Source organism: Tiliqua scincoides, chromosome 1 (assembly GCF_035046505.1).
Source record: "Tiliqua scincoides isolate rTilSci1 chromosome 1, rTilSci1.hap2, whole genome shotgun sequence".
Classification (NCBI taxonomy): Eukaryota; Metazoa; Chordata; class Lepidosauria; order Squamata; family Scincidae; genus Tiliqua; species Tiliqua scincoides.
This window is the reverse complement of record NC_089821.1, coordinates 280636034-280659759: the sequence shown is the minus strand read 5'-3', so window position 1 is coordinate 280659759 and position 23726 is coordinate 280636034. Positions and strand designations below refer to the sequence as shown.

Here is a 23726-nt window from a genome sequence, read left to right as displayed (position 1 = left end):
AACACAATGGTGGAGGTCTGACTTGTGGGCTTCGCTGTGGCAGCAGGTGGGCCACACTTGGAAACGGGATGCTGGAGTGGCCAGGTCCCTTTTGGCCTTATGTTTCTTATCATACATGCAGATGCACATGGTTGGCAACCTTCAGTCTCGAAAGACTATGGTATAAGCCTACAGCACCCGGTATTCCCAGGCAGTCTCCCATCCAAGTACTAACCAGGCCTGACCCTGCTTAGCTTCTGAGATCAGACAAGATCAGGCATGTGCAGGGTAACAGTTGCTGCAGTCAGGTGGTTAGATGCACATAGCCAAGTCCCAATGCAAGCATTAAAAATAAGACAGCTTGGGGTAGGTAGGAGGGGGTTTAATCCTCTCCTTACTCACATTTTCTCTACTCCAAATGATACCCTGGAGGCTTTTTCCACTCTTGAAAGTTTTGGGGGAGGAGGAGCAATTTTGAATTGAGAAACAGCAGGGAGTATTGAAAGGTTTGAACATGACCCACCACCATGTTTAAATCTGCAGTCTAGGTTTCCCCCTCCCTAAGCCATCTGCATTTTTTCACAACACTTAGGTGTGTGTACTGTGTCGTTCATCCCTCTTTTTTCCTCACTGTCAGGATCACAGCACCCGTCTTTTAATCCTGACTCCCAGTCATGCTTCTAGTCCTTCATGGTGAAAGTTGTCCACTTCTGTGTCAGTTGCTTTACCACAGTGGTTCTCAAACTTTTAGCACCGGGACACACTTTTTAGAATGAGAATTTGTCGGAACCCACCAGAAGTGATGTTATGACCAGAAGTGACATCATTCAGCTGGAAAATTTTTAACAATCCTTGGCTTCAATCCTACTCACACTTACCCAGGAGTAAGTCCTGTTTACTATCATTGTTAAAAGCATACAAATAGTAACCTGTTAAAAGTACAGATCAGTAACATTTCCCCAACTGCAGTTACATACCATAGTTGCATCAAGTCTAACATATTAAAAATAAAATATTGAAACGAATGGGGACTCACATGAAATTGGCTCATGACCCACCTAGTGGGTCCCAACCCACAGTTTGAGAAACACTGCTTTACCGTGTTTCCTAGGATGCTTCCACATCTCCCACCAGGTCTTTGTAGATCTGTGATTTCTTTTGCTGACTCCCTGGGGAAGGGCCACAGCTATTGCAGGCAGAAAGTCCCAGCCCCAAGCCTCCGGTGAGAGGATCTCAGGCAGCAGCAGAATTGGAGAAGAGCAAGAACTCCTGCCTCGAGCTGGGAAGAGCTGCTGTCAGTCAGAGTCAGCAATGCCAGTGAGAGGGACCAAGGGCCTGCCTCAGTATGTGGCGCCAGGTGATGCCGGAGAGAAGTTTTTGGCAGGTGCCTTGGCAGCCTTCAGAAGGAGGCCAGTTGCCACATCTCCCAAGTTCCTGACTGGTGTTTTCTGCTTCCTCCTAGACTCATTGGAACTTTTCAGATGGTTTTGCAGAAGGTGGTGGAAGAAAAGCTGCTGGAGGTGACGGACACGCTAATCGACGACAACAATGCTGCCATTCGGGTAAATGTCGCATGTCTCAGCACCATGTGGGAGCTTTCTGCTGAAAGGCGAATTGCTCTGTGCTCATTTTTAAAAAACCAGGTCGGTGAACTGTTTTGGGTTCTGTTGCTTCTCACAGTGAAGGCTTTCCTGTGTGATTGGAGAACCAAGAGAATAGATGGATCCTCAGCTTCTGTTGGGGGGAGAAATCCTTTTTGGGTGTTCTTTGAACACGCGTGTCTGTGAGGGGGAGCTGGATGGCGTGTTGTCCTCGCTCCTGACCTCCGTGTGGCAGAATAGAGCTTGCCAATTTGGTGAAAGAACATCTAATTTACAGAAGACTTGTCGTGCCAAAATCCTGGAATCATAAAAAGTTCTTACTGCAAACTCTCCAGGTCCGGGTCCCACCAGGCCTCTGCTGCTCTAAACTCCAAACACCAACACCGCCCTCTGCTGGTGAACTGCAGAGAAGCAAGAGGCTGCAATCATCCTCTTGTTCCTGGGAGTAAGCCCATTGAGCTAAACAGAAGACTTCTGAGTAGACATACTTAGGATTGGACTGAGAGGCAGATAGACATGAGTCTTGGTGCCTCAGGACACCCCCCCCCCCACATTGCAATGTGGAAATGTCATTTGGACTTACTGGCATCAAGTACACAGTTGCTGTTTATGGTTTATCCTTCAGGAAGCTCACTTCAGGAAGTATTGAATAATTTACTATATTTCCATCGTGCCCATCTTCAAAGGAGTGCACAGTGGCATTCATGCATTTCCTTTCCCCTTTTGTCCTTCCTGGGCTGAGAGTTGTTAACTGGTCCAAGGTGATTCAATAAGTTTGTGGCCAAGTGGAGATTTAAACCCAGGTCCTAGTCTAACTGGTGTTTCTACATCCCAATAGAGCCAGGAGTTTTGGAATGCTGATGAGTTTCATGGTACTCATCTTCTCAGCCCCTGGGTGTTTGTCAAATTATCAAAATCAGGGGGTCTGGCAGACCCTCACATGTATCAGTAAGGAAATGCAGAACACATTGGACTCCCCTATGCAGTCACCATGGCAACCACTCAAAAGCAGGGAATTTAACAAAATTCCTCCTGGCTTTTGTGTTTTTCTGTTTGTGCTGCAGCTCAAGCAACCTGCATTTAATATAGGCAGAGAGAAGGAATTGTTATTAAAAGCGGTTGGGGATGGGACACAATTTTGCAAAGGATAGGGATGAGCAAGATCAAACCAGAACCATCAAGCCTAGCATCCTGTGTCCAACAGGTGATAGCTAGATGGTTCTGGGCAAGCTCCCAAGCAGGGCATGAATGAGTTGCACTGATGCTCTCCAGCAACTGGTGTTCCTGGATGTTCCGCTATGCAGTCATGGCTCACAGTTGTTGTGGCAGTGGTTATTGTTGTACTTCTCTGCTGCTTTCCTCATATGAAATTAATATTATTTAGTGCTGCTCCTGCTCATGGCACTTAACAAGGCAGGAGAATCCAGATCCCTTTCCCAGGGGACTTTCAATCTAGACAGTGCCACAAGGGAGGCTTCAGAATCCTCCAAAGATTTTGCCTGATCTCCTGTGAAAGGCATACTGGCTGTTATGAAATGTTGGGAGAGTCAGGAAGAAGAAAAGGCCTGCTGCTGGATGGGATCAAGGAAGGTTTGTCCTTGTCCCCAGCTCCTACATGCCACAGCACAGGGCAGAAAATCCAAAGGAGAGAACCCTTGAAGTGGTGACATAGCTCAGGTCCAGAGTGTGCGGCCAGCTGGACCCAGGACCTGTTCCCACTTCTGGGCAGAGCCAGGCCCCACCTGTTGAGAGGAAGCCCCAGAAACAAGAAATGCAACTTCTGGGCCTGGTTCTCCATAGGAAGGAGCCCCACTCATACTGGGGCCCCCATACTATGCCATGACAGCTCACCCGTGCTGGCTGTGGGCCAGGAGGGATTTGCCAGAAAGGTGGAGGACTGTGAGGCTCTGGGATGAGACAGCCCATTGACCTGGCTAGCTGGCAGACAACTGGAAGCCAGCCATCCCCACTTGGTGAAGCAGCCATGCTTCAGTATGAATAAAAAATAAAGATAGTTTTTGGAGTTAGGGATCAAACCGGTAAGATGAGGGTAATTGTAACTGGGGGTTCTATGATTTCCCAACATTGTGACCTGCTGTTGGCCCTTGAGGAATGGGAAGCGAACCACCTGTCCGCCCACATACCTGTGGTTTCTGTTTCAGACCAGCGTCTCCATTGAGATTCGATACCAGGCCATGGATGGCACAGTCGGAGCTTGGAATGATGAGGAGTTCCTGGAGAGTCCCAGTGGGCGTTCTGAGGGGAACCCCTATGAGACGGATGGCTTGCTTCCTGGCCACCGGCAGTCCCCCAGCAAGGCCAGCGCTGCCGAGAGGGCTCTGCGGAGGTAACAATTCAAATGTGCCACCCAATGCAACTTCCTTCACGCACCTTTTTCATTACAGTGCCTGATTCATGAGGCTGGGCATTTTGTCTAACATGGCTGGCAGGCTGGCTGCAACTGTTCGTTCTCTTTCTGACATGTGAGTCCAAAAGAGGTAGATAAAAAAGAAAACAACCTGTGTGAGCAATGAAGTCACAGGCTTTCTTTGGCAGCAGGTTACTCTCTCTCCCTGTTGCAGATACTGCAACGTGTGCATTGCCCAACTGGACTAGGTATGTTGTTACATTTTCAGGTCTTACCCATCCTCTGAGGGAATGGCACAGTTTTTCCAGGCACCAAAAGGTGCTTGACTGCAAGTTAAGGGTGTGTGTCCCTTAACTGGCATGAACTGTATGAAATCATGCAATTTCATTGCCATCGCCAAAGTCCGACTTGGCAGCATATGAGAAGGAAGGAGGGAGCATTTGCTAGGCAGCGAGACATCTTGGCAGCGTTCCTGATTCTTAAGTCTTAGAGCATGACCCTTGGTGCCTCTCCATTGCTGAATATGCACCCAGATTCTTCTCCAGCTTGGTTGTCAGGAACTTGACTCTTCCCTGCCTCCTTACTGCCCACCTGTGAGTCTCCAACTCTCACTTACCCACCAGCTAGGGGTGGGATGATGCTGCAACAATGAGCCAGTTGCTGAAAGTACAGGGGACAACGACATTGTTTTGTTAGTGCTCCTAACTACCTTATCTCCCCCCACCCCTTTCTCCTAACAGAGCCAGAGCACCACTAGGAAAGTGGGTGGGTTGTGGGGTGGAAGGAGGTTGGGGGAGGGACTGGATACTGTTGTGGTTCAGTTTGATGAATTGGTTCAGAACAGGTGTCTCCCTCTTTCTGGGGGGAAGAGTTCAGCCTGTTCTGAGCCAATGCATGGAGAAGTGCATGTGTGTGGGTATGTGTGTGAACATGTGTCACCTGTCACTATAGACAATTGTAGAGTAAACTATCAGCCACCTCCTGATCTGCACAGGGTTGGGGACAGTAGGCTGCAGTTGCTTAGCAACCCTGGCAACATCCTTCCCTCCTCCCTCTCCTGGGTCCCTGGGGGGGGGGGAGCAGAGGAGGAGGGATAAATAAAGTTCTGGCGACACAGCCCCAATGAGCAACGGGCTTTCTCTTTGACTTGGCACAGTTCCAAAAGACTTTGACTCTTGGTTTTGAGACTTTCAAATGGTGATTGTTTTGTCTTGGATTTAGTGCAGCCACTGATTCTCCTGCAACGCCTACAACTTCTGCTGCATCCATTCATATTAATTATTTGCGTGAGCACCAGCACGATTAGATGCTGGGGTGGACAGGAATCCTGGTTCTTTCATATTTGAGCAGAAAACAGAACTTCAGCTGATGCAGCTTCTTCCACCCTCTTTACAACAAAGGGCATATGGGGAACTGTATTCTTTCTTCTTTACAATGAATAAGAACGCACGAATTCTGTCCTCTGATCCACTTTAGAAAGTGTAGACAGCACTGTGTTTGCAGTGGACAGTCCAACCTGATTGTCTTGGAAGACACACATTTTCCTTCTTTTCTCTGGAACTGTCCATGCCATCCTTTTGCACAACCTCCCCTAGGAATCCTGAAGTTTGGGTTCCAGGATCATTGCAATGAACCAGACAGGGTACATCTTGGGTACCCTGCAGCCAGCTAGGGTAGCAGATGATTGTTTTCATGTGTCTCTGAATGCAGCATGCATATGAGCGGTCCTGGCTTTGCCTCCCCAGCTCATTTGTTCTTGTGCAGCCAATCAGAATCAATCCTCCCTTGGGATGTATCCATCTATACTTTTAGCTTTGCAAGCTAACAAACAGTCTGCACTATTGCTTATTGGGGATCATGGAGTGATGACCCTTGTGGAGGTCTGGCAGTGCCACAGTAAATAGCCAATTTGCTGCACGAAACGGGGCTGAGGTGTCTAATTGGAGCTGTAGCACAACCTCGCAGATCAATACGTTACGTTTCTTGTTGCCCGGCAGGGACACAATGTACAGCTATAGAGAGAATCATGTACTAGTTGTAGCATGGCCCAGCAATCCTCGATTAGGGGGTCCAAGCACTGTTTCATTTCACCCAGATCAGGAGAGTGGGGAGTTTCTGGAATCATGCATTCAAATCTTAGGAATTCTTTGTCAATTGTTTCAAGGACAGAGTCCATTAGATGGTGACAGGGGGACTTCAATGAGGCCCCCTGGTCCTTGCCTTGGGGAGTTCCATAAGGTTCATCTTGTTCCTTGTGCTAATAACATCTATATGATGAAATTGCTAAGTGAAGTTGTCCGGAGATTTGGGCTGCAGAGTCATCAGTGTGCTGAAAACAATCAGTTCTATCTCATGATTTCATCTGATCTCAGGGAAGTGGTAGAGGCCGTGAACCAACGTTTGTCAGTGTACAGGACTGAATGGGGGAGGACAAGCCGAAACTGAATCCAGGCAAGATGAAAGTGCTGTTACTTGGGTATCCCACTGAACTGCAAGATGGCTGTCCTGGATGGGCTGGTGCTTCCCCTTTCAGAGCAGGTTCACAATCTGGGGCTTTAGCTGATTCGCCAGCTAAAACTGACCTGATCTAGCTACAGATATCCATGTTCTGGACACCTCTGGGTTGGACTACTGCAGTGCACTTAACGTGGGGCTGCCTCAAAAAAATGGTTGGATGTTTGGTTGGTACAAAGTGCAGCTGTCACGTTGTTAACCTGGTTACTTGGTGGGATTGCATCACCGCCACTGTCTGTGGATGACTTTGGCTACCAATGTGTTTTCAGACTCAGTTCAAAGTGCCTTATGTGACCTGTAAAGCCATAAATGGTTTGGGATTGGGAAACCTGAAGGAGGAAACTTTTTCTCTCCATGTGCACCTCCCTCTACACACTAGTCCTCATATCAGGCCTTGCTCAGGGTGCCTTTGCTTTTGGAGGCATGGTGGTTATCCTCTTGAAGCAGGGCCTTTCTGGTGGGGGTGCTTACCTTGTGGAATCCCCTCCCCATGGAAGTCTGCTTGGCACCTGCCCTGCCTTCAGGAGACATGTTCAGATTTAGCTGTTCTGTTCGGTGTTTTGCTAGGAGTGATGTTTGATGGAAGTGTGGCTCAGCAGTGACTTTTCTCTTGTGGTGTTTGGTTTAGTCTTAAGCTGCCTTTTGCATTAGCTTTGTTTTATTTGCATTGTTTTGTTTTTTATTATTATTACTTCTTTTAATCCGTTGTAAGCCACTTGGGGTTGCCCTGATATGCAAGAAAGGAGGGACTGAGATGTTTTAAAATAAAATAACTGCTCAATTCCCCCCCCCCCCACCGTTGGTGCTAATGCAGCTTTACTGGAGCACATGCTACATCCAGTGCTGGTGGTGGGGAATCAAACAGCCAGTAGGGGGCAAGTCAAAATATTTTTACTTATCCCCTGGTAGGCTGCCCAGTTGCCTGTGTGTCTCCTTGGACCTATGCTAGCCATTTTGCTGGTGTATCTCCAAAGAGAGAGAAGCAGAAGGGTGGCCTGGAGAAGAGGGGAGAGGATCCTTCCTCCCCCTCCCAGCCCCTTGTTCTTACTTGTCCATCCTGAAACTCCCCCTGGCCCACCCCCTCACAATACCAACAAGCCTCTGCTGCTAACTTACTGGCGCTGATGGAGGCTTTTGGTGCCATTGCTGCACCATTTGTGGCAGTGGCCTGGAAGTGTGCAATGGCAGCCCGGCTTTAATGCTGTTGTAAAACGCCTGCGTTGGCTCGGTCATTTTGTGAGAATGGATGATGGCCGGATCCCAAAGGATCTCCTCTATGGAGAACTCGTGCAAGGAAAGTGCCCTTACAGGTAGACCACAGCTGCGATACAAGGACATCTGCAAGAGGGATCTGAAGGCCTTAGGAGTGGACCTCAACAGATGGGAAACCCTGGCCTCTGAGTGGCCCGCTTGGAGGCAGGCTGTGCAGCATGGCCTTTCCCAGTCTGAAGAGACACTTTGCCAACAGTCTGAGGCTAAGAGGCAAAGAAGGAAGGCCCATAGCCAGGGAGACAGACCAGGGACAGACTGCACTTGCTCCCGGTGTGGAAGGGATTGTCACTCCCGAATTGGCCTTTTCAGCCACACTAGATACTGTTCCAGAACCACCTCTCAGAGCGCGATACCATAGTCTCTCGAGACTGAAGGTTGCCAACATAAAGGGCCACACACAGCCAGAACTAGGATTCTGGCAGTGTAAGGCCCCAGTCCTTGGGCTCCAGTGGTGCCAATGAGGCTCAGCAGTCTCAAGCCTGGATTCAGCTCTAGGGGCTTACTGCAAAGAGGCCCCAAGTTTTGTTCAGGCACTGCTTAAAATCTGGGCAAGAGACAAAGTCCTTGCTTCTCTCCTAGCCCAAACCCCTCTCTTTAGCTCCCATGATCTCCCAAACCACTTTCACTTTTAAGATTCCAGTCACTGGCTGGGCGGGTGGTTTTGCTCCAACAGCTACAGGGAAAAGGGAGTTTCTCTCCCCTTTTATTTTATTAGCAGCACAAGGTTGACTGGCTCAGCAGTCAGCTGCAACAACAGGAATGCACACATAGATAAGCTTCCTCAAGGATACAGGTTCAGCCCTTCAGTTCTCTTGGGAGAAAACAGTTTTCATTTGTGTAGGTATAGACATGTTGTGGCATCTCTGGGTAGAAAGGATTGAAGGAATCTGTTTATTGGAACACGTCCAGTTCTGGGCACAGTGGAGTTTGACCGTAGTGAAATAGATAGACTCCAAAGCAGTTGTCACAACGTTCCTGTTGGTCATTGCAGAGGTTTGCTTCATGAGCCTGTGGTGATTATACAGAAGGTCTGTGGAGTTTACAGATAACCCACGGAATGAAAAGTGTAGGAGGCATCTCGGAGATTCCCCGAGCCAAAGCAAACTCCCAGGTAGTCCAGGATTTGGGACCAAGCCAGAGAGAGAGAGAGAAAAGAATCATTTTGCAGCATTGTGACTCAGGCTCTGCTGCCTCCAGGCAGCTCCCAGGATCTTTTTCAGGAATTCTGCTGCTGCTGCTGTGGAACAAACCTTCGTTTTGTGTATCGTGCCCTCTGGTGGTCACTCCGTATAGGAAAAGGGAAAAATGCTGTCACGAAAGGTGGCGGTACAGATAAACCATCTTGGCAAATGCAAATTCCCAAACTGGCATGTATTGGAAGGGGAAGCATTTGTAGGGGAGAATTGGCAAGTGGGAGGACTTCCTCCCTGAGCAGCACCTCTGAGTGTTCCCTGCAAATGTCATCCCAGAGATCCCCTCAGCCCTAAAGATGGCTCAGAATAAGCTCACTCTGCCACACACGACTGGAACTTTACGAGATGTTCACTAAATGGCCATCCAGGACCTCCCATTCAGTATACTAACTGAGCTCGGTTTGCTGAACTTCCTTCTCATTTCATTGTGTGCTCATTTCATTGTGTGTACAGGTGATCCTGTAACCACAGACAATCCCTCCTGACTTCAAGTGGTCTCCCCACCCCCTACCACCTCCTCCCAAGGGGGAGGGTTTGCATCAAATGGGGTGGAAAATGACATCTTTCTTCACCAGAAATAACCAGCAGAGCCCTGAGGATGTGCTGCTTATGGGGTTTATTTATGTAAGATGCTGGAGAAGGGGATACAGACAGAGGGTCTTCCTGGCCCCAACTATGATGCTCAAAGGTTCAGTGGTTAAAGTGCCTCTGTCAATCTGCTGCCCGATGTGTCCATTTCCTTTGGCTTCATGGATAGGCTGGCTGTGTCCCCTAGCTTCCCTCTGCTTAAATCTTCCTACCACCCTTGTTCCCACCCTTCCCTGAGAATGTTATCCCCTGAGCTGTGGCCAGTATCTTGCAGAATCCTGACACTTGGCAAATGACATCATTGCTGAACATAGAATTGGGCAGCCATGTCTCCTTGTGCAGCCGAGCACAGCCCGGGGTGGGGGTGGCTGCGGCTTACATTCCACTGACTCAGAGTGTCAGAAACTCCAGAGAACTGCATTCTCTGTGTTGCCACTCACTCCTGTAGGCAAGAAGAGGATGAAATGTATTACCACAGTGACGATGAACTCCTCGGTGAGGGAGACACCATCAGCCAAGGCTCCCTCAATGCCAGGTACAGGGTCCAGCTGCACCTGGGCCTACTGTGTGGGTTGCTGTGCTGGAGACAAGGATGGGGTTTACACAGTCCATTCCTCCCAGGAGATCTCACCATGAGGTGGTTCACATGTTCTCATAAATGCAGATTCACATGGTGAATGAATCCAAACCAATTCACCAATTCACATGGTGAATCCAAACACAAAATGAAAATTTATCTGTGCTTCTCATGGGGGTGGATGGGGGTGAGGTGTTATTGTTTATCAGAACATGGTCTGATTATAGAGACTTCTCACCTTGTAGTGAGATTTCTCTTATTTGTGTAAACCCTTCCCAAGAGTGTACAGTGTGGTGTAATGAAGTACAAATGCACGTGGGATGAATCTTTTTCATACGATGAACTTCAACACTATAGAGCAGTGGTACTCACACATCTAGCTCCGGGACCCACTTTTTAGAATGAGAATCTGTCAGGACCCACCAGAAGTGATGTCATGACCTGAAGTGACATCATCAAGCAGGAAAATTTTTAGCAATCCTAGGCTGCAATCCTACCCACACTTACCCAGGAGTAAGTCCCATTGACTATCATTGTTAAAAGCATATACAGAGTAGCCTGTTCAAAGTACAGATCTGTAACATTTCCCCAAATGCAGTCACAGACCATGGTAGCATCAAGTCTAATATATTCAAAATAAAATATTGAAATGAATGGGGGACCACCTGAAATTGTCTTGCCACCCACCTAGTGGGTCCCAACCCACAGTTTGAGAAACACTGCTTAGAGTACTGGGAACAGCTAGAATGGGAGGAGATCTAAGTTATTGTGCCTCAGTGCATCAAGGATTCTTAGGGAATGGGGCATGTGGAGAATAATCAGAGAGTTGGAAGGTGTCTTCATCTAGTCCAACCTCCTGCTACAAGCAAGCAAATTTTCTCTAGAGCATGTCTAAAAGGTGCCTGTTGAGCCTCTGGGAGAACCTGCCACTTTCCTCAGTATCTGGTTCCTCTGTCAAACTGCTGTTCCCATAGTTCTGCTCTCTGGGGGCAGCGAAGAACAAATCTTTGACTTCTTTCATATGGCAGCCCTCCAAGTATTTGAAGAGTGGTATCATGTTGCCCCCAGCCTTCTCTTCTCCAGGCTAAACATTCCAAGCTTTCTCAGCCTTTCATCATAGGACTTGTTTTCTACACCCTTGACCATCCTTTTTGCCCTTCTCTGAACCTGCTCCAGGTCGGCTGCATCCTTCTTAAGATGTGGCACCCAGAACTGGACACAGTACACTGGATGAGGTCTGACCAGTGCAGACTAAAGTGGAACCACAGTGTCTTGGGACTTGAAAGCTATGACTCTGCTAATGCAACCCAAAATCACATTAGTCTTTTTTCCCACCATGCCACGCTGCCTACTCATGTTCAGCTTACGATCCACTGCAACATCAAAATCCCTTTCACATGCTGTTCTGCCAAACCAGGTATCACCCATTCTATACCTGTGTCTTTGATGTGTTTTGCCTCAGTGCAGAATCTTGTATTTGCCCGTGTTGTACTTCATTTTGTTAATTTCAGCCCAGTTTAGTGTCATCAGCAACTGTGATAAAACATTGAAGAGAACCAAACCCAAGACAGAACCTTGGGGTGCTCCACTCAAAACTATCCTCCAGACTGATAAGAAGCCGTTTACAAGCACTCTTTGTGTATGGTTGTCCAACCAGTTGTGAATCCTTATAATAGTTGTACCATAGCCTTTATTTTGCTGGTGCAGTAGAGAAGATATCATGGAGAACCATGTCAAATGCTTTACTGAAATCAAGGTAAAGTACATCCTCAGCATTCTCACTGTCCAGTAACCTGATCAAAAAGGAGATGAGGCTTGTCTGGCAAGATTTATTTTTGACAAATCCATATTGGCTTCTAGTAATCACTGCCCTGACATCAAGATTTGCACAGACTACTCTATAATATGTTCTAATATCTTTCATGCTACTGAAGTCAGAATGATCTGACTTCAGTCCTTTTTCCCCTTTAAAGATTGGAACAATATTAGTCTGTCTCCAGTTTTGTGGCACTTTTGCTTTCCTGCTCAAAGGTAATTGACTGAGATTCTGAGCGTGCATCAGCAAGTATTTCAGTACTCTAGAGTGCAGTCTTGTGGTCCAAATGACTTGAATTCATTTAGACGAGTTAGGTAGTTTTAACCATCTGTGGGCTCAATCCTATCCCACTTTCCAGTGCTGATGCAGCCATGCCAATGGGGTGTGTGCTGCATCATGTGGTAGGGTAGGGGAGTCACGGTGGCCTCCTCAAGGCAAGGAAATGTTTGTTCCCCTACCTCAGGGCTGCACTATCATTGTATCAGTGCTGGAAAGTTGAATAGGATTGGGCCCTGGTAGTCCTAATCTGTCTCTCCCTTTTCTTCCTCATCAGAATTGTTTTTGATTGTGCATGTAGTAACTTACTCAGGAGTTCCAGGAACTTTCCCATTAGTCCTAACATTTACATTACATTACATCCTAACATTAGTCTAACATTTCCCTGAGCTTATTAAAATCAGTCTTCTTGAAATCTAAGGCACAGATTTCACTATGCAAGCCCTTCGCTTCCATAAGATTGAGGATTCCAGCATTTCAGGGTCACTTCCACTACTTTAACCTTCTTGACCAATTCTTCCCTGTTGGTTAGGACCAAGTCAAAGACAGTTCCTTTCCCCACCTTCTGGAGGAGGAAGTTATCATCCAGGCATATCAGGAATTTGTTGAAACTCCTATGTTTAGCTGAGATATAACACAATCCTAAGCATGTCTGCTCAGACATAAGTTCAATTGGTTCAATGGGCCTTACTTCCCGGTAAGCATGTTTAGAATTGCAGCCTTAAAGTCCAATCCAATTATGATGCAATGTCTGTATATCCTGAGGCTGTCCTGGCAATGCTATGCTGATGGCGCACTGATGCCAGCACAACAAAAGCCTTATGCCAAGCCATCTTGGCAAAGCAACTGGTGTAGCCCCTCCCAGTAGCACCTTCAGTGCCCATGAAAACATCAGCACAACCAGTTGTGAGGCATCCTGATGTCACTGTGAAGTTTTTGCGTCATTGCCATGATGTCAGTGCTTCATCAGTATGATATCCACTGTGCAAGGAGACAATCACCTCGTCCAGCTAGCCCCAACACCGGCAGCCAGAGATGCACTGCCTGCAGATTTCACGAAAGAGGCATTTACTGCTTGCACTTCCAACATCTTTGGAAAAGATGTCTCATTAATCAGCTAATTTTTTCTCCCACTGGGAGGAAAACCAAACAACCCTGGCATGAAAATAATCTATAAATGGCACTGCAGGGCCCTGGCAGATCAGCAGCTCATCCCTGCAAGGGGACTGCTGTGTTTTTCTTCAATATGTTTGGTTCATCCCTTTGTGTTCAGGGATGGGTCTGATTCTAGGCCAGCTGTGCTCAAACTGCAGCCCTAGACTGCCAAATTGGAAAACAAAGATCAAGCACTTTTGTGTCTATGCAGCAGAGACTCAAAGCATCAGTTACGAAATGTAGTCCCAGTGATTAATCAGCATTCCAGCTTTCTGCTGAGCAGGGCCCCCATCTGTACTACATGAGAAGATCATTATGCGTGAAACTATTTCCTCTTGCCCCTCACTAGCTTTCTGGATTATATTTAGGGGCTGCATACACTGTGCACCAAGTAAACCCAATTCCGTGATCAGGGTACAGTCTACAATTTGCAGGTATCTTGTTATGTAAAACATTTATGTTCTACCCTCCCATCCTTGCAGGGACTGTAAGAACTGCTAACAGCATAATTTAAAAACAGACTTTAAATCTATTGAAATCAAGCAATAGAGAAAAGCTTCAGAAAGGTGAATTAGCCATTTAGGGGCAGATCCCCCTGCCTGAAACCCTGGGAGCTGCTGTCAGTCAGAAGAGACAATGCAAAGCTCGAGGGACCCCTAGTCTGCCTCTGTGCCAGGAAGCTTCATCATGAGTGGAAGCCAAAGGAGATTTCCACATGGAAAGGCAGTCTCTCTCATGACTGGGTGCTGGGGACAAATGAAGCCTTCATACCCTGCTTGTGAGATTCCCAGGAGACATGGCACTGGATGATGTAGACTGAGGTCTGATTCAGCAGGTAGTATGTGTGCTCTTGTGCATTTGCAGTGAAGTGGAGTTGACTTTGCTGCCTTCCTTTGGTCTCCTTTTGTGGCACTTTATAGACTCATTCATGCTGGACTCCTCTTTGAGTGATAATTCCCACCTGTGGCTTCCTTCCTTCCTTCCACATTCATATTTATGCATTACAGGAGGGTAGCTCTGTAATTCCGTAATCTAAACAAATCTCACACCCTGCTCCTGCCTCTCAGTCCTGCCATACAGCCTGAAAGTCGAGCATGTACAGCAGACACTACGGCCTCTCTGTGATCCTCTCTATGATCTAGGAGGGCCAGAAGTGGAATGCTGAGTCCTGATTGTATTCGAAAAACACTTAGGTGACCAAAGGATTTAACCTCAATCATCCCTAAACAGCAGTGTTCACACCTGAATTTATATTTGGTGTGTGTGTTTGCTCATGGGTTAAACCACAAGCATTAATGAATACCAAGACGAAATAATGTCTCCCTTTAATGCAAGCAGTTTTATTTAAACTCCATTTCTGTATTTGTTTATATAAATGAACCAGTTTGGGAGAAGATGGAGAAGACTATGAAAGGTAAATATGGTGTGCAGTGGTGCATGAACAGAAACAAGAGCGACTGGAGGGAAGACTATGACTTGCAGTGTTTCTTAATCATTCACAGAGAATTTGGGGGGGGGGATTTGCGAGTGCTGTGCAACCTTTCTAATGTTCATCCTTGTTGAGACAATTCTGCATTACTCTTGAGTCCATCTCATATCTGTTTGTAAAATGTGATAGATGAACTCCATTTGCCTACAGGTGTACTGTGGTTCAGAGGGAGTCTGTGAATCTGTATCTCCTGGCCACAACTCCTACACAATCAGATTTGAGGCTTGGCTTTTGCTCAGGAATATTTATTTTTCTTCTTGTGGCTAAATTTTTAAAAGTCTGACAAGGTTAAGACAATAGAGGATATTTCCACATCCAAACCAATGCCTTTCCATTTTTTCCAACAATGTTCTAAACCTCATCAGTTATTTAGCTTGTGACAGGTTTTGGCTCCAACAAGACAAACACTTATAAACGTCCCCCATTCAGATGAGATTGGGGTAGGTTGTGTTCCTTTGAAGGAACTGATCATTGATGTTGCTTGGAGTTAGCAGTAGAAAAGATTAAAGCTTCAATCAGCATTTTCCTGGACCTGAAAATCAGGGTTTGGAAAGATTATCCCGCATGCTAGAAAACTATGAAAATATTCACAAGATATCAAGAAAGTTGAGGTGCCCCAAGCATGCAGATATAGGACCTGCTGAACCCACCTCTGTGATCTACAGTCACAAAGATTTTATACTCCTAGGTCTGCACTGATTTTCAAGGGTGTTTTTTTTCTTTTTTGGCAAAGAAAGTGCATTTTTTCCCTCATTTATTTTTGGAGTGGTGATGGTACAATGCTTTATCTGAAGGAGGAGCGCTTCGCTAGAGAAAGAGAACTTTAGGCTGGGATGTAGTGACTGTCTCCTTCTTTTGGCAAAGTGTGTGCCCAGGGAGGAAGCGGGGGGGGGGGGGTTCTACACTGCAGCTGTCCTTTAAAGGAGATAATCTGCATCACAGTTCACAGCATGACCGCCCCATTCTCTTGGCATGGTTTTTGCCAAGAAGTGGGAATGTGTTTTGGCAGTGTGCACAGTATGAGCATCATACTGTGAATTGCCCCTTTTAAAGTGGCAATTGCTGCCTGAAAGAACCTCCCACCCCTGATCACATCTCCCTCCCCAAAAATCACAGAAAAAGGGATCCCTTGTTTCAACTCCGCCAGCCATTTTGGCCGACCTCTTGGGAAGGAAGAGAGAATTCAGCTTCTCTTCCTTTGAATGGAACTGCTCAGGAAACTTTGTCCACAGGCCACTGCCCCGTTGATACAAGGCTAGACCTGCTGACCTGATACTGCAGTTAGCATCCTTTAAATAATTTTAAACCACAGGAGTGATGCTCAATTGCCCCTGATCCTGAAGTTCAGGCTGACCTCTTTTGTATTCCTGGGCAAGAAAGTCAATATTGGGAAGCGTTACCGGATCACTGTTTACTTTTAAAAATTAATGGATGGGATGGAGTCTGGAGCAGAACACAATCTGGCCCGAGTGAATTATTCATGCTTCCTTTTCTTGTGCATGATTATGATGCACCTGCCTCTTGGTACCCTTCAGGTGCCTGCTATGCTGGCTTCTGTTGTCTTCCTGGCACTGTCCATGGTGCTGATTTTGACCTGTGATGTCCCTTATGAGGGCAAACTAGTAGATGATACAGAGAAAGCACATGAAACACATCACCCCCCCAAAAAAAAATCACCCCCCCAAGAAGGAGCTGCAGGAGGCTGCCAGTTCATGAGGAATGGTAATGGAGAGAAGGATGTGTTGGGGGAAAGAGATGCTCAATCCTCCCAACATTTATCTACTCAAAATCTCTTTTAAAGCTGTTTTTTCTCCCTGCAGAGAAAAATACATGGGACAGCATTTTACAAAGCAGATGGGATGGGGAGATTTAGAGTGAGAAATTTTCAAGAGGGGAAGGGTTTAAGCAGCCCTGTCCAAGATTCAATTTCTGGTTGCAGTCTCGAAGGGTGCTTTCCATTTAAGTAATGAGACCACCTACTCCTAAGGCCTGTTTCACTCTCCAAGGAGACCCCCTGCCTGTGTTTCATTTTTCTTTGCCAAGAAAGACTACAGGAGTTTGCAAAGAGCTGCTATTCATGGCTGCCTTCCAACTGTGGAGCTTCCTGCCCTGGCTTCTCACCAAAGCCCAAGTCAGAGCACATTACAGAGGACCTGTTGGCGTGGGTTGGGTTTTGATTGCTTAAGGTGCAGCTGATTGGAGGGAAGAGTTTTGAACCCTTGTTACATTTAATGTATTGTATTTATTTCCATGGACTACTTAATACACTGAGGGCGCAATCCTAACCAACTTTCCAGCACAGAGGTGAGGGCAATGCAGCTCCAAGGTACTGGAACAAACATTCCCTTACCTTGAGGAGGTCTCCGTGAGTGTCACCCAACTGCAGTATGCAGCACATGCTCCATTGGCACAGCTATGCCAGTGCTGGAAAGTTGGTTAGGATTTGGGCCTGAGTGGTGTAGTCCTCTTTAAGCCTTCAAGATGAAGCAAAATTCAGATCCTGAGACAGAAATACTAAAGAATCAGATATTTCAGAGTTAAAGTAGAATGGTGGCTGCTCTGTGTGCTTTTAAAGCACTGCTTTGTGTGTTGCTTCTGTTGGGCAACTTTGGGAGAAGAGCATATGATGGACAGTCTAGCCCTATCCCCCACCAGCCCAGAGCATGCAAGTCTGCCAGTGGAGCATATGTTGCATGCTATGAGGTGGCGGCAATGATCAGATGGCCCAGGAAAGGTAAGAAAAAACTTTTCTACTTACCTTCCAGTATGCCACCTGCCTGCAAACATCTGAGGAGGCTCAGGGGGCATGTTGGCCAGGAAAAGGGGAAGCAGGTTTTGGCATGCTCTGCCTCCCTCTTTCATCCCTTTCCACTCCAGTTCAGCCCACTCTGCCCTGATCCTCCCCCAAACCATCCCCACCACCACCTTTCCTGCTCTGGTGCAAGATGGGTGAATCACTGGCATGTGCCAGATAGGGTCTGCACTGGCAGTCACACACATCATTGACTTGTTTTACAATGTCAGCCTGGTGTTTATGGCAGTGGATCACTGTCAGTTGTCAACTATTGGGCCAATAGTTCATTTCAGAGAAAGCCTTGAACATATTCAGTGGTTCTGTTGAATCCACTGCTTAGTTTTGGGCATCTCATTCTCCCAGCCTCAGTTCCCCATCTGTAAAACAGAGACATCAGTATGTGCTATGGTCAGACTGAAGAGGGTGCAGATTGTAAAGCATCTGTATGCTAGAATAAATGTGTTAGAATCACTGGTAAAATCTACTAGATAAGTGGAAGAGACTTGCTTCCTTCCCCCTCTTCAGATTTGCAGCTAAGGTTCTGGGCATCATGACCTATGAAGCCATTTTCACATTGCAGAGAGCACCCAGTCACTGACAAGCAGGTAACAGCCTTTAAAAGACCCTGGTTATTCCTGCACTACTGTGATGTACTGAATATCACACTTTTTCATGGGGACTCACTGCAATTATCAGGGATGCTGTTGCAGTTTTCTGCACTTACAAGGTGGTTGGACTAGATAATGTCCAAGGTACTTTTCAACTCTAACTTCCTATATTCTATGTGTTTCCAGCTTAGTCTCTGCAAAAGTGTGGCCAAGACATCCAGGGGCTAATCAGAACCCTCTGTGGATGTGGATTAGTTCCTCTAAAAATCCACTCTGGGTTCCACCTGAATGGAAGCCTTCCAACCAGCCTAAATTTCCATTATTTTTTTTCAACATTTTATGGCAACTCTAGCAATTATATCCAAAGAACTGCTTGTAGATTGGGCATGGAAGATGTGGAGAGCCATCTTTTTCTTCTGTGACAAATGCAAGAGCTAGGGAAGGCTTGCAAAGTAAGGACAAGAGAGAGTCCTCAACCTTTCCCCAGTTTGCTTATTGTCCCCTCCAAAAGTGGAAGCAAGCTCAGCTGCAGGGCAAATCGTTTGAGGAAGAATTTGCAGGGAGAATCTGTGGGGACAGGAAAGGATAAGCATCTTTTTCAATCCCTCATTCTCCCCTGCAGCCACTCTGCCCTCCCCTTCTCTTCTGGCTCCCACATTTGCACCTGAGAAGTCTCATTTGCCAAGATATGGTATTCCTAAGACATGCAATTCAGGAGCAGCACTAGTGGCAAACAGCTCCTCCCCCCCACACAAATACTTAAGTCTAAGAATGAAAAAGAAAAGGACGCCCCATGTTTCTTCCACAGATTTTCTATCTTGTGTCAGCTCTGGCTAGAAATTGTACTCTAGAAAATGACCCAAAACAATGCTGCACATTCTGAGCTCATTTTCTTAAAATCCAAAGTGTTGTCACCCTTATCACTCCCATCCATGTCTAAATGACATTCTCAAAGGAGCAAATAATTGGAGCATCCCTCCAGTGTGAGGTTCTTAGGTATTATCATACATTCTTCCTCTGTCTCTTTCCTTTGAGACAGAGGAAGGGGCAGACTCACACAGCCAGTCCTTTTATACTGTGGTTTGGAAAAAATAAATAAATAAACCTGCAGTTTCACCTCCTGCATCCGGTGATTGGCTTCAGCTAACTTATACTTCAATAATCATCTGAAAAAAGTGGAGAAAATGAGAGTTGACTAAATACCCCATTCACCAAATGAATTGTATCTCAGCACTGAAATGTGATCTTCTGTTTAGGTAGATCAGTGAGTGCAGTGAAGATAAATTGTTGCATTCTGCATGAAAAATGCTGTCATTTCTGCCATGGGATATCCCTTAATGATGTTTTTCTTTCCTGCAATGTCTTTAGCAACAAACTATCAGGATTCCGAAATAAGAGCCAAGATGGATACAAATCCATAGCCAGGTATTAAGACACAGTGGGAGACTTCCGAGCAATCTCTCTGGCCTTGTCTTGGTCTACACTGTATCCTGTCCTGTCCACCTTTGTGCTGAGTTTCAGCCCAGAACCTGTCTTGAGTGCCAAGGTTTGCCTCTGGGACTCATGAATTAGGAAGAAAAATATGTACCACTTAGCTAGTAAAGAGTGTGCTGCCTGCACCACTGAATAAATTGCACTCAGACAGTACGTGGGAGGTCCAGGTAGCAAAAAAGGGCAGAGTATGTATCTCCTTCAGTTTGCATGTGCATGTGGAGGGGGCTTTCTTGGAAAGTGCAAGGAACAGCCAACGGCCACCATCCAGGGGGGCTGTTAGGAACTGCCACCTCCTGTGTGGTCAGAATTTCTATGCTTTGGGCGGAGTGTTGAGCAGGGTGCAGGAGCAGCTCCTCCCACCACAGTAGAGATTTCAAGGTCATAATGGATAAAGGGCCCGATCCTGAATGTTTCGCGCTGGCTCAGCGCTGGCGCACAGTGTCACAAGTGTGCTGTCAGAGATGCCTGTGACACTTACCACCCAGCCAGTGTGGGCGCTGGCTCAGCGGAGCCCACAGTAGCGGGGCCACTTCCCTTACTGGGAGGAAGGGGACGTTTGTTCCCTTCCCCCGCGGAGATGGCAGGTGCCGCTGGCAGCTGCCCAATGTCCATAGGATCCATCAGCAGCCATTTTGGTGCCACTGCAGCCCTGGGCACTGGGCAGCTCAGGATTGGGCAGTTAGTTCACCAAGTTCTGCTTTTTGCAGTGCAGCCCATGCAAGGCACTTGAATCTGCATTTCTCATGTTCCGTGTGGTTACGGGCCAGAGAATGTTCCCTTCCCCCATCCCCCCACATTTGCTCATGGGTGGAATGGAAATTCTCATCTGTGTTCTTGACTGTGCAAGTATCTGGGCATTGTGTGGCAGTTATTGCAGGTGATGTAATCTATAATAAAAGGATTTGGGGGCATGAGGTTTGAAATCTGTTCCAAACCAGGATCAGGTGAGCTGTTGGAAATATGTCCTTGTCTCCATGATGTGAATGGCTTCCCCTTCCCTTTGCATGCATAACAGTGACTCCATCCTGGATCCTGGAGACTCCAGGTACCAGCCAACCCTTTCAGCTGTGATTTTTCCCCTTCTTTGGCATATGCATGTGTGTGTGTTCATGCATGTGTCGCTAAATATCTGCCGTGTTGCTTTGATAATCATGCGAGTAATTAAATACTTTGGAGTGTATTACCTAGAATTAGGCTCCACGTGGGACTGGCCCTAGACCAAAAGGGTATGCCAGGCGAAGCACATCTTGGACACCTCCTCCATTATTCAGCTTTGGAACACCTTCTTCTTACTGCATTTAGTCCCTTTCACAATGGGTATATCATCTGCATGCAAAGTTCATAGAAGATAACTTTGCAGGCATGAATCTGTAAATCTGTATTTGTTCCTGCCATTGTCAAGCAGATAAGAATCAATTTATTTCTTCTTGATTATAGAAGCTTCCTAGAATCTGTTTCAAGAATATCAGATGTGCTTCTGGTGATCACCTGCCCCTATAGCCGGCCTTCTGACTGCACTTTTTGGGTGGGTAGCCAGAACTTGTGCTGGCCACTATCCCTGCCATTCCCCCAGTGCATCTTTCTCCCATCAAGCAGAGATTCCCAGGTGCTTTGAGTATCTCTGAAGCCCAGCTTGAGTTCTGAGGATACATTCGCAGTGCTGGCAGGAAGCTCTCATCACTCTGAGGCTGCAGAAATGTATTTAGAAGTCAATGCCTGTATTTAAATCAACAGTATTTCACTGATCTGAAAATCTTAATAACTGCCATCTTTGTATAGTTTCTTGTCCTTCCTCTGTGACTAACGAAAGTCAGATTCTTTACAGAAAACAGTAGAAGTGGGAAAGTAATTATGCAATGTTAAAGCAGATGTGCCTGATTTGCCTCATTTTTCCCACTTGCCAAATTCAGTTGTCATCTCAGGATTTGATTTCTTAGCACATTCTGCTTGTATGCTCTCTTTCCTCCCTATCCTTTCTACCTCCGACTTTTTTCTGCATGCGTTTGCTGTGGTTTTCTAGAACAGGCAAAAGGAAAAACTTTTTTACATAGCATATAATAAATCTGTAAAATTCATTACTGGGCGATGGCTACTCATGGCTCGAAAGGGGGATTAGACAATTCATGGAGGGCACGCCTGTCCGTGATGGCTCCCTGTCCCTCTGGGTGCCCAGGCAATGTGCCTCTGAATGCCAGTAGAAACTGAAAGGCATTGTTGGGAGAGGACTGTTGCAGGGGAGTAATGGTGGGCGCCTGCCTTTCTTTCTTGCTGAGGGGGGGCGAGTTGGCCAGGGGCAGCTGGTGGGCAACTGTGAGAGACAGGATGCTGGTGTAGAGAGACCCCCGTGAGTCTGATGCAACAGGGTTTCTCAGTTCTTAGGTTCTCAATTCTTAGTTGTTGCATGGTGTGGGTGGTCTTATATCGCTTATTTTAGGGGGCTCGGTGTCTAGAGGAGGGTTTCAGTTGCGGTGAACACATGGATTGTTTCTGAATCACCTGACTTTTATACTTGCAGAAATAAGGCTAAGGGAAAAGAGAAAAAACACCTACATTTGCCATTCAGGTATTGTGATATTTCCCAAATCTACCCCCTCCTGCTCAGTTCCCAATTTACGTTTCTAGTTCTCAGCCACAGTGCCACAACTGGCCCTCTCCAGAACTGTCCCTGTCTTCACCACATTTGTGAATGGCCCAATGCTATCCAACTTTCCAGCACTGATGCAGCCACAATTTAGCCCCAAGGTAGGGAAACAAATGTTCCCTTACCTTGAGATGGCCTCAGTGACTGTCCACCCACCACAGAATGCAGCACATACCCCATTGGCGTGGCTGCATCAGTGCTGGAAAGTTGGATAGAACCGGGCACTAAGTTTTCTTTTTTAGACTGAGACTTTAAATGGCTTTACATGGAGGTTGGACAAATTCACCGAAGCAAGAGATCTTTCAACTGCTGTTTGCCATGATAGCTAAATAGAACCCCGTTTTCAGAGGCCTCAGAGGGCCAACTGTTGCCAGGCAAAGAGTGGTGGAAGGCTGACAGACTGTGAAGCGTCCTCAACCTTTGTTCAATAATGAATTGGCCAAAGTCTCTGGGATATCATTGCAATGCTATGAACTGCCAGGATCCCCCTCAGAATGGATGATGTAGCTGGCAGTCAGCTATCATTTGCTCTTTCTCCCACTCCCACGTGTGATGGTTTGTACTGGTTATCTGACATGTTTCCCATGAGTTTACAGGAGACTCATTCCCTAGAGTAGATGCAGCAATTAGGTCATACCAGAGTGTGACCAAGATATCTCGATTTATTGGCAGGCTGTGAAGTGTGCCGTAAAGAGCTTGAGGGCCAGAGTGTCCAATGGCTTGTCAAAACAAATGGATCCAGGGGTTAGGCTGCCACTCTAGGATTTATTGTTAGCCATGCTGGTTCAGAAACTGGTTTGTATCACAATTTCTGGGGGCTGTGAGGTTCCAGACTCTGAGATGGCTCCTATCCTGTAAAATGGCCTTTCCAACACAGAAGCTTGTCATTTTCTGTACAGTGAGGGCATAAGCCAGATCGGCTGGAAATTCTGGCTTATTTACAAGTTTTGTTTAGTTGGTTGGTTTACTTGTTGATCACCAGATGAACAGTTCCCCACCCCTACCCCCGCATAACCCCTCATGTGCTTTATGTTTTGTACCATTTTTAATTTGACTTTCCTGCTTTTCCTGGACAACTGCTCACCAATCTCAGCAAAGACAAAGAGAAGACTCACAAGTAAGTGTGGCCCTCACTGCTTCTCTTGAGGTTGCAGCTCTCCTTCTGCAGCATCTTCTCCTTTCCAAACTTGGGAGACAGGTTCCCACCTTGAACTCAGTGATGCCAATTTAGGGTGGGATTCAACTGAACCTATGGATGAGAACTCCTTTGTCCTTTGCACTGCAGGGCGGATCACTTACAACCCACTTACAACCCACTTACAAACCCAAGATGATTACTGGGCTGGGGCACCTTCCTTATG

The 23726-nt window shown here is 46.7% G+C and overlaps 1 protein-coding gene and 1 pseudogene across 4 annotated transcripts in view; one reads left to right on the top strand and one right to left on the bottom strand.

Annotated features, from left to right (window-relative positions):
- The window catches only part of OTOF (otoferlin), a 139717-nt gene that overhangs the window by 46756 nt on the left and 69235 nt on the right, over positions 1-23726 (top strand). For all 4 annotated transcript variants that reach the window (XM_066611991.1, XM_066611992.1, XM_066611993.1 and 1 more), the window contains exons 4-5: positions 1442-1541; positions 3743-3927. In XM_066611991.1, the coding sequence (XP_066468088.1) occupies positions 1442-1541; positions 3743-3927 (285 nt within the window). The remainder of the gene's footprint in view (positions 1-1441; positions 1542-3742; positions 3928-23726) is intronic.
- Positions 166-285, bottom strand: LOC136638016 (5S ribosomal RNA; annotated as a pseudogene).